Source organism: Hylaeus volcanicus, chromosome 4 (assembly GCF_026283585.1).
Source record: "Hylaeus volcanicus isolate JK05 chromosome 4, UHH_iyHylVolc1.0_haploid, whole genome shotgun sequence".
Taxonomy (NCBI): domain Eukaryota; kingdom Metazoa; phylum Arthropoda; class Insecta; order Hymenoptera; family Colletidae; genus Hylaeus; species Hylaeus volcanicus.
The window spans coordinates 2,796,308-2,806,611 of record NC_071979.1 but is presented as its reverse complement, the minus strand read 5'-3'; the positions used below and the strand labels follow the sequence as shown (position 1 = coordinate 2,806,611).

Genomic DNA, 10,304 nt, shown 5'->3' with positions numbered 1-10,304 from the left:
GACATTTTTGCAAAGGAAATTGTTGTTCAGAATCGTCTCAGCTACCCCCCATTTCCGGCTCCTCCCCGAGTTTTGGGACACCCTGTATATGTATATCGGTTTAGGACTGTAAATGGTTTACAAATAGTATAGGAGACAGTCAAATTTCTATCGATAACGATACTCTCTCTTAACAATAACGAGAAGCGTATTAGGCATAGAAATTAATTTTGTGCCTTTCTAATGTAAACTTACAATTTTTAATTTTCCCTTTAGTAACACATGCTAAAAGAGTACATGTAGTTGTAGAAATAAAATGTCGAAGCAATCTATGTGTCTCATTGTTAGTAAATATTTCTGTTTAAACTGTAATCATAAATGATATACGTAATTAAATTCTACACCTATTAATTTTCAAGTACATTTATAATATATTAAAAGAATGACAATAGCTGAAATTTGATGACTGTTAAACTTTGTGTATTAGGTACATTCTAATGTCCATCAGGTTGAGACTTGTGTTATATATTTAGATGTATTGTAATGGAGATGAGATTGAGAATTTAGAAAATTCGTATTCTAACGTAACAAAATGACGAGTAAATATTTCTAGTTAAACTAGAGTCATAAATGAGTCAACATAAAAGTATAGAATTAATTTCTACGCCTAATAAAATTGGTATTCTAACGTAACAAAATGACGAGTAAATATTTCTAGTTAAACTAGAGTCATAAATGAGTCGACATAAAAGTATAGAATTAATTTCTACGCCTAATAAAATTGGTATTCTAACGTAACAAAATGACGAGTAAATATTTCTAGTTGAACTAGAGTCATAAATGAGTCGACATAAAAGTACAGAATTAATTTCTACGCCTAATGATACGTAAAAGAAACAAGACGAACAAAAATTCCGATGGTTTGCGTGTTCCGAGAGCTCGCGTGCTTATGCAACCCACCAATAAGTTAGGCGAGTTTAAGGTCAACGATTAAACAACATTATTTATTCCGTCGTGCATTCGTTTCGAAACGAAGCACTCATTATAAATGATAGTCCTTGTTCCCTGATAACCTGACAGGGTCTGACGACTTAATATTCGCACATCGCGATAGGTTGCGATGTCAATTATTAACCGTGTTTGCTTTCATTGCGCCTAATGCCGTTAATTCGCGCCGCGCGCGGACGTCAATCTTCCGTAACGCCTGCTCTACAATGTATCTCGTTCGCGAATGCAAAACTACTCGCGCGTAAAACTAGCCGAGCTTCGACATTGTACGCGCTCGGAATTCAGATTACTCGGATCGGACGAAAGATAATTGCTCTTACAATTGTAGCGAATACTATTGACTCGAATCGTTGTTACATGCTCGTTGGCAGCATGAACGTGTACATACTTGACTTTCAGCTAGTTTAAGCTGACCGCATAAGGAATTTTCAAATTAGTATGCAATTCAACGAGGGGGCATCGTATAAACAGAATATGCAATTCTCACTCTTTATTGCAAGCTTTAGACTCTTTTGCAAAATTGCTAATTTACAAACAAAAGATTCCTATGGATTGCTTAATCGAAACGTTGACAGACCCTATGTCCAGAATTAAAACGTCGATGAAGATTGATGCATCTGAAGCTTGCAATAAATTTAGGAAGTTGTATCAAGTAAAGATTCTTTGTTTAAAAGATAAAGATCAAAACTTTTGAGAGACAGTGTATGTTTATATAGAGATCGAGGTATATTAGATAGGCTACCCGAATAACTCATTTATTTTTGGTGATAGACAAAAATATTTCAAACTAATCGTAATTGGTTTTAACGGAGGTTGTAATAGGATAACAGATGTTTTTTCTTGGTGGAAGTGCAAGGGAGATACGAATGTCAAAATTTCTTTCTAATACGATTACTAACTTTTGAATGGTACATTCTATAGAGTAACGAATTTTGAATATAAAAGTATCAGAGGGTATTTATCCTAAAACTAATGTTTTCTGAGGTAGATAGGTAAATCGTTTATTGTAGTACTACTATTTACCCCAGAGTAATCTTGAATCATAGATCTTTCTAGAATATACAACTTCTATAACTGCACCAGACCACCTTCCACTAATAATATTCGAAATCGTAAGATTTCGATTGATTTTGTAGCTCAAAAATTATTGTTCTAATACTTCGAACAATATCCAAGAATCCAACGAGTATCCAAGAATCTTGGTAACTGTTACTTTTAGGGTAGACATACCTCCACACTTCTATTCTTACTTCATTCAATTTTGTTTCAAAAACATTCGTATTTCGCTTATACGTCTACCTACAAAAAAACTATTAGCATCGGAAAGTGTAGTTTATAGTTTCTTTATTCTTGCAGATCACCCCAATCCCGCTCGACCATAAGTGGCAGTACTTCGCCCGTGGTTGCGCCATTGGCACTGTCGGTTTCCAATCCTTGTATCGTACCACTGGTCCCTGCCTCGGACGCCACCAAGGAAAACGTGGGAACGGCACCGGCTCTGCCATCGCCTGCGGCGATTCTACCAGACCAGTCCTGCATCAAAGCAGAAGTTAGTTTGCCCGCAAAGAATTTAGACAACCCGAGGCAACTAGTACCGGTACAGACCCTAAAAATATATAAAATTAACCCAAATGTATGGTGCAACCTTAAAAGAAAAATGACTAAAAACCGTGGAATGAAATCTCTTTACGCGGACCTAATCGTTATTTCTAAACAAGTCATCTCATCTTGAATTGTACCATATACTTTGGGAGAATTTTGTAGTATACACCGAACAATATAAACAGTAATGTCGGCTTGGAATCTGGTCCTACAGTTCTCGTTGCATTCTAGATTTTGTTCAAGACAATAAACGGTTCCTAATAATTATTTGTTTTTACACCGAGAGTGAGTTGCAAATAAACAGGGCAAAGTTTGCTAAAGTATCCTCGTACTTTGTACTATAATAATTTAAATATACAGTGCAATAACTGTACGAAAAATCACAGATTTTATATAAATACTTTTATATTGCCATTAACATTAAGGCATACAAGAAAATAGATATCACAGGAACATTTTGCACCATTTAATGTATTACAAACAATTTTTTACAGTCATCGATATGATGTCGTTTACTTGTAATAAAATACATTCGTTGATACAGTTTTCCTCTATGTTGTACAAATGAGTCAATCACGCAGTCTGAAATTTAAAGACTACTAAGCTATTAAAACTAGAAAATTGTATTGCTAAAAACATCGTGCTAACCTGTATCAATGAATATGCTTTCTTACAGGTGAACATCAACACGTCGGTAACTTTGGGGAATTGTTTCTAATACATTGAATAATGCAAAACGTTCCTGTGATACCTATTGTTTGTATAGCTTAATGCCAATGACAATATAAAAGTAATTATGCGAAATCTGTGGTTATTGGTACAGTTATGCTCTTCACTCTGTATCCACAACAAGATTTCAATAAAAGTACAGGGCCATCTTAATGACATTACGGGTCTCTGGCCAAATCAGTTCAATAGAGCTCCTTATCTATACAACTCATGGGAGTCTTAATATAAATGGTTGATAAAATGGAAAGTATACTTTTATTTTACAGAAGTGCTAAATTAAACATTTGCGAAATTTCTTTGTAGAAAATTGTTTTATAATACGTTTGAAATTCATGTTCTTCAGAATGTTATGCTTTATATACGTACATGAGTGATGGCTAATTTAAACACATGTCAATGTAATCCAGGAGGTAAAAACAGATTTTGAAGACCAATGTCACATAAAGTTCACATTCATTTTCATCACTATATTTGTAGCACTGATGAGTTCAACGTAGCATGGACTAGCACGAGGCCTCTTAGTGTCCATACATTAAGGTGGCACTGACCCAGTAATATACAATATTCACAATGAACTTTTTTTCCAAAGCTACATTTCCTCTATACATTAAAATTACACTTCGGATGAAGTTTCAGAAATAATTTTCTTTTTCAATTATGTCCAGGTATCATCGTGCCTGGCTCCATTGTCACCTGATGCGAACGCAGCCCAAACAAACACGTGGCTTCGTGCAGGTCGTTTCAGTGCCTTCGAGTCCACGTTCGCGAGCTTCTCGGCTTCGGATATCTTGCGACTCTCTCGAGACGACTTGATCCAAATCTGCGGGCTGGTGGACGGTATCAGACTGTTCAACGCGCTGCACTCGAAAGCACCGACCCCAAAACTCACTCTGTATTTCTCGTTGGAAGACAATGGTTCCCTTTGGAGGGTTGCCTACTTGGACAGTCTGAGCAGCAGCGCCTTGATGAACAAGCTGCTGAACACCCTGAATTTACCTCACGATCGACTGCATTCTGTACTCTTCCTTGGCCCACAGGGTATCCATGTTTTGGTTACCGATGAATTGGTAGCGAACATGAAAGACGAAAGCATGTACTTCGTTGAGACTATCAAAGGTAAGAAAGATATTCACTCAGAAGCACGGAGAAAGGGCAAAATTCTTATTTAAATTAACATTTTGAATAACGAATAAAACGTAGACAACTTTCCACAAGTTGAATTCATTGAATACATATTTGAATTTGAATTATTGGATTTAGGTATTTCACAGTGAAAAGATAATAACATATTATAATATCAAATTCTTATAGGCATGTCGAAATTTCAGTATGTATTAGGTTGTCCCGAAAGTTTCTTTCGCGAGTTTCCACTCAATTATTTTATGTGGTTGTGTTTATATAAATAGACGATCTAATTTCATAGGTATTCATGTTGCAACAGTAATGGAGCAAAATGAATCGTGCACAATTCATTAATGTAACATAAAACATAAAATACTGTGCATGTATTACTTATTAATAAAGCGAAAGAAACTGTTGGGTTATGATTAAATATATTTATTAAATATATATGGATATAAACTTAAATACTACTTATAATGTTTGAATGATAATAGAAAAGAAGGAACTGAGAAACGAACTAACAGTATATAACATAAGAAGTAGAAGTGGAAAGAAGATCGCGTGTACGGTCGCGCATGATTCAAATGTGGGCTAAACACCCATCAGAAACTTTTGGGATAACCTAATAGGTATTACATACAATTATCTCACGATACGTGAGGGCAAAAGAAGGAAATACAGTTTTAATTATCGCCTTTTTTCTTATTTAATATCTTTTCTTCTTTTTTATCAACTGAAAATAGTTTTTTGTTTCTTTAATAGTAGACAAAAATAAGAAAGCGTATTTTCAATACAAAATATATTCGTACCGTTTCAAAAAAAGAATATATATCTTTTTAAATCAAATAGTATTAGTGCGATGATTTTGATATGCGCATAGGATAAAACAACGACCTAGCGGCAAGTCAACTCTAAAACACTTGATATTTGGTGAGGATTAAATATCTCTTCACTTTCTTTGTTATTACAGATAACGCGAGCGAACGATACAAGCTACTTCTGAAGCCGTCGTCGCGTCCCTAAAGTGCACATCGATTAATAAATTAATAACAAAACTGGGTAATAGCAATCTTCCATGTGTCCTACATTGCCAAATGCATCTGTGATTCGACGGGAAATTATTACGTAGAGAAGCATTAAAATGTTTACCACGTAAATGTAAATTTACCAGAGTTCTATCCTTTTTCAATACGTCAATTACGATGAAAATTATAGACGGATTTTTGGAGTCGATTTTGGAGTTATTTCCTGATAAAGGAACAGAACAGTGTAGGTGACAATATCTTTAATTCTTAGCTAATGGTAGACGACTACGCGATCCTTTAAAGATAAACGATTCTTCGAAAGAAGACGATAATATAAGTTCCTCGAAGATGAGGACTTGTTTGCAAACGAAAAGAAATCGATTTTTACTGTATATTTAATACTCATTAGAAGGTTTCAGTATAATTGTATCTCGAACGATATCTATATTTTTGACGCTTAATAAGTGAGGTATTTTCACCGTTACAAAAATACGTACGTACATATAACGTGCATATATTTCCTTCCGATTTTTTTTCGTAGCTTATAAGGAGATCGTTTTTAGTTTGAAGTATATTTAGAGAATATCTAAGTCGCGGCAACATCCGCTGTTACTCAATCTTTGTGCCACGAGAGAATTTGCAAATCTAGTTTGCGAAATGTTGTTGTTGTTACGATTATTCATCAGCAACGAATCTGTTGTAATTAGAAATTTACAGATGTCAACTGGAGCGTTAGTCGACGACGCTGCTGATGAGTATGATCTCTATTTACACAAAGTGTAATATTTTTTATTTCTATAAATTACAACGATGTTATGTAGTCCTGTAAGTCTGAAAAAAAAACGGAAAGTGTGCATCACCGATAGAAAAAAAGAAAAGTACAGTACCGATGGTTCTGTTCTTCGAGATTAAAAAGAGCGTCCGTAGAAGAAAATACAAGTGCCTTTTCCGTTATTAGCCGAACGTTAGAACTGTAAAAATAACAAAGAGATTATCACGTCGAAAAAAAATGATGAAAATGTTTATTCTGTTTCGTAGTACAAATTGAAAAGGAAACGAACAATTTTCCTTGAATGCTTCGAGGGTCTGGGAAAAAAAAACGCATGAAGTATTATAAACTATTTATCAAACGCTAAATCGTAAGTGTAATGGAATTCTTGCGAAGATACGAACGGATACGAATCCACGAAACGCGACAAGTGTTTATGGTACTGCTACCGACAGTTTTCTTTTTTTTTTCTCTCATTTTTTCTATATTTTATCTACGATCGAACTGCAGCGGCGTATCAAACATGCTCGATGCGACGTATAACACGTATCCGTTTGCATCGTAAGTGACCTCGAATGTACCGTGTAGCAATTGAGAAGGCTTTACGCGTTATTCGAAAGAACTGTCTAACATTAGTGTACTTTAAGGTGTACTCCGCCGTGACACAAGGGGGAAATTCGAGCGCAAATTGGTAAACTGCATGCAGTATAGTCCATTAGGAATTTCCACCCATGTCATGTATATCACAAAACGGCACAATAAATAATTCTCTGATGCCAAATTATCCACTGGTACCCTCTACGTATTTTTTGTCTATGGTCCACCGAACGAATACAGTTTTACTCATAAATATATTTTATTTAACAAAATAGAATAAGTTATAATAAAACGTTGATCGTCTTTCATCTTACTTTAAACATGATAGATTATCCGCCGAACAACGCGTGTAGAACGCGTTGCGTATTATATTTTGTCGCTAATGCGACACCTTTCGTGATTGTCATCTGGATTACTTCTTCTTCTTCATCTGTTTAATCTTTTTCTTCTCCTCTCGCTTCGCTTCTCTCTGCTTCAGGCATTTGAACAATTTATAAACGAAGAAAACTGCAACCACAATGAAACATGTATGTATATATTTATTTAATTATTTATCTTTTTTATTTATGTACGGGAAAGTTATCTGTATTGGAGAAAGAGCAGTACTAAGCTAATAAAACTTATACTTAGTACTAACTACGCGTAGTATGTAAACTGAACTACAGTTAGTACGTAAACTGTACTAACTAAGTGTACTTATTCTAAGTTCTAAAACAATCTGTGATAAATCGAAATTAGAAATATAGCGAATGAAAATCTTAGTAACGTAGTAGAAAATTAAAATAAAAATAGAAAAAGACGAATAAAATTTGCGTAAATAGTAAATACATATTTAAGGAAACAATAATTGTAAAGGACAAAAGGACGACGATTCCACGAGAATAATGTTAATTCGGAGCAAATACAACGTACCAAGAACGAGAACTATCAACAGCACAGCAAAAAAGAAAATAGTATACGAGTGGGAGTAGAAGAACCTGGTGTACATGTTCAAATCATTCGTCATTTCATCCTGGAAAGAATGCTTGAGCTTTCCCAACGCATTATTCCAGAATTCCTGTTTCTCTTCGTCGTTCAGCTGCTCGTATCGTTGAAAGATTCCCGACAGTTTCTCGGCGCTATCCTTCGGTAGCAAATCCGCCAGTTTGTCTTGCAAATTATCGGTCAACACGCCTGACTTCCGCAAAACGTCCAAAATATTCTGCGCCATGTTTCGAACGCGTTTCACTCGAAAGGAAAGAAACAAATCACGAAACTCTCTCTTGTCTTCCGGAAGTGTAGTCGTTAAGCAACGCTAAGTTATTAAGTAACACTGATCCCTTTAGCAGAAGAGTCTTAATCTGATTAAATGACCGTTCACTGGCAACAGTTAAGTGGCCGATTAGATAAAATGTAGAACGACGAACTGAAAAATGATTACAACAGGTGTCCAAACCGCCATTCGTGACCTCGAACGTCATTTGTTGTGCAACTCTGTTGATAAAACAAAATGATTCGCTTAATCGGCTCTTTCATGGACGAAACAAGGGCAAGAGGAGACAGGATTCGACCTAATTTCTCATGTAAACGGAAAGCGACATTAGACTTTGTATTAAATCTTGACCTGCTTCGTGGAATCCTCGAGAAATGCTAAGCTCGCGATCAAAGCCTTGAATATCAAAAGAGGACAGTGTCGGGCTCGGAATATTAAGGGGACAGTGTAAGAGTAGTAGACAGTTAAAGATGTAGATCCAGGGCATACTTTGTTCGTATAATCCTTTTTGAATGAATTAAAATAAGAACTACGACGCTGTTCGAACAAATCAAGATATCTCGTTACACTACGTTAAGAAAAATTATATGTTTCAATTTTTATTTTTATTGGATTATTTCTTACTATGTGTATATATAATAGAGGAACCACACTTTTGTTAGAAGTACCAGGCAGTTCCTTTAAAAGAAATTGGCGTTTAAAAGAAGTTTGCGTAGCGAGAAATTGTTTGTTGTATAATTTATAATTATTTGTAAGTTAGTGTATGTAACTTCTTTAAGAGATTGTTCAAACGAGGCTATAGAAGCTTCGACGATGAGTGCACCTAGAAAACGTAGTAGTATTGCTCTTTTTACCAGAAAGTAATATTTTGTAATATTACTTTACTAGTAATATTTTGTATAAATTTAACCCTCTGCACTCGAGGCCTTTTTTTCTGGTATCTACCAGCAACTCAAGATGCTTTCTTAGCATTCTATTGCCACTAATGCCAAGATTATATTGACTTCTCGAATGAGATCTCTAATTTGAGATTTAAGAATCAGGTCACCTTTGCCTCAACGACAATCATTTTATTGGCACTTCGAGTTCCAAAGAAATTAAACCTAAAGGAAACCTAATAGTGACTGAGAGTCACGTCTCCAGTGCAAAGTGTTAACATCCCTGTTAACACTTTATTTACCGGGAGCCTATTTATAGACTTTTTAATTGCAGTATTTAGCTTCGAATTTATTTACTGTGTTGATGATTGTCTACTTACAATGTTCAGTCTTTGGAAACAGACTTGGCTTTCAATGTACCCAGTAACAGTATGGAGGAATTATTGTCAGTTATTTCTACATATGCTACTGTAGAAAATTCTTTTTTGATTTAAAGACTGTTTCTAAATACCCCGGTAGATAAAGTGTTAATGTGAAACCATTCTGGCCACCCTTCCAATGGAAGGGTATGGAAGGTCTCGGTAATGGAAGGTAATGGAAGGGTCTCGTAATCCTAGAGTTTAATGAATCATCTAACGAACAATGGCGATACGTTCAAAAAGAACTTTGGATTCGACAGTTGAATGCACGGTACGATATTTACCGAAAATGAGAGCGACTACGCCCAGCAGAGACAAGAGTACCACGGTCTGCATTGTTAAATCACTGCCAGGTACCGATGTCATGGGATCTCCTTGAATATTTCTCAGCAAGTCTTCCTTGAGACTTGCTTTCTCCTCGTCCGACATGCCGGTCATCGAGTCGAGCACCTCGAGGAGTTGCTGAGGCGTCGGGAGCTTCCCATCGAAACCAGGGATCTCTTCTGGTAACAAAGCGTCGGAATCCGCTTCCGGTGCAGCATTGGCCACGTCGTCCGCGTCTACAGACGCGACCGCTTGAAGGCCGCTCGCGAGTGTCATCCACATCCTAATTAAAAATATTTCTGATACAGCGGTAGATTGCAAGCCACGATCGTCTCGAAAGCCATGGAAGATTAGATAGCGGTATTTTTACACGGGCACCGATAGTGGACGCATCGTGCGTCTATGCTTCTTTGCAGTGATTCTTCGTTCCGGTATTCTGGTTTGTTGGATGGTCGAATCGAGTTGCTTTCAGAAACGGGTATTTCGGAAAGAAATCGCCACGCGGAATTCAAATTTGATATTACGATTTATTAATGTTTGAACTATGAATATATACATTACTATGCAGTAGGGGATTAATCTTCGATAGAAGGCTCTAGA

The 10,304-nt window shown here is 36.0% G+C and overlaps 2 protein-coding genes across 7 annotated transcripts in view; one reads left to right on the top strand and one right to left on the bottom strand.

Moving 5' to 3' along the window:
- LOC128875694 (transcription factor CP2-like protein 1) overlaps positions 1–7,018 on the top strand; it is a 48,864-nt gene extending 41,846 nt beyond the window's left edge. For 4 of the 5 annotated variants that reach the window (XM_054121509.1, XM_054121508.1, XM_054121507.1 and 1 more), the window contains 3 exons: positions 2,344–2,584; positions 3,984–4,434; positions 5,411–7,018. In XM_054121509.1, the coding sequence (XP_053977484.1) occupies positions 2,344–2,584; positions 3,984–4,434; positions 5,411–5,463 (745 nt within the window). In that variant the 3' untranslated portion in view covers positions 5,464–7,018. The remainder of the gene's footprint in view (positions 1–2,343; positions 2,585–3,983; positions 4,435–5,410) is intronic. The other variant, XM_054121510.1, reaches the window with a different exon arrangement.
- Positions 6,465–10,304, bottom strand: part of LOC128875696 (uncharacterized) — a 5,394-nt gene continuing 1,554 nt past the window's right edge. The window contains exons 2-3 of one of the 2 annotated variants that reach the window (XM_054121513.1): positions 9,665–9,987; positions 6,465–7,338 (exon numbers count right to left, since the gene is read on the bottom strand). In XM_054121513.1, the coding sequence (XP_053977488.1) occupies positions 7,244–7,338; positions 9,665–9,986 (417 nt within the window). In that variant the 5' untranslated portion in view covers position 9,987 and the 3' untranslated portion in view covers positions 6,465–7,243. Of the gene's footprint in view, positions 7,339–7,743; positions 8,542–9,664; positions 9,988–10,304 lie in introns of those variants that run through there. The other variant, XM_054121515.1, reaches the window with a different exon arrangement.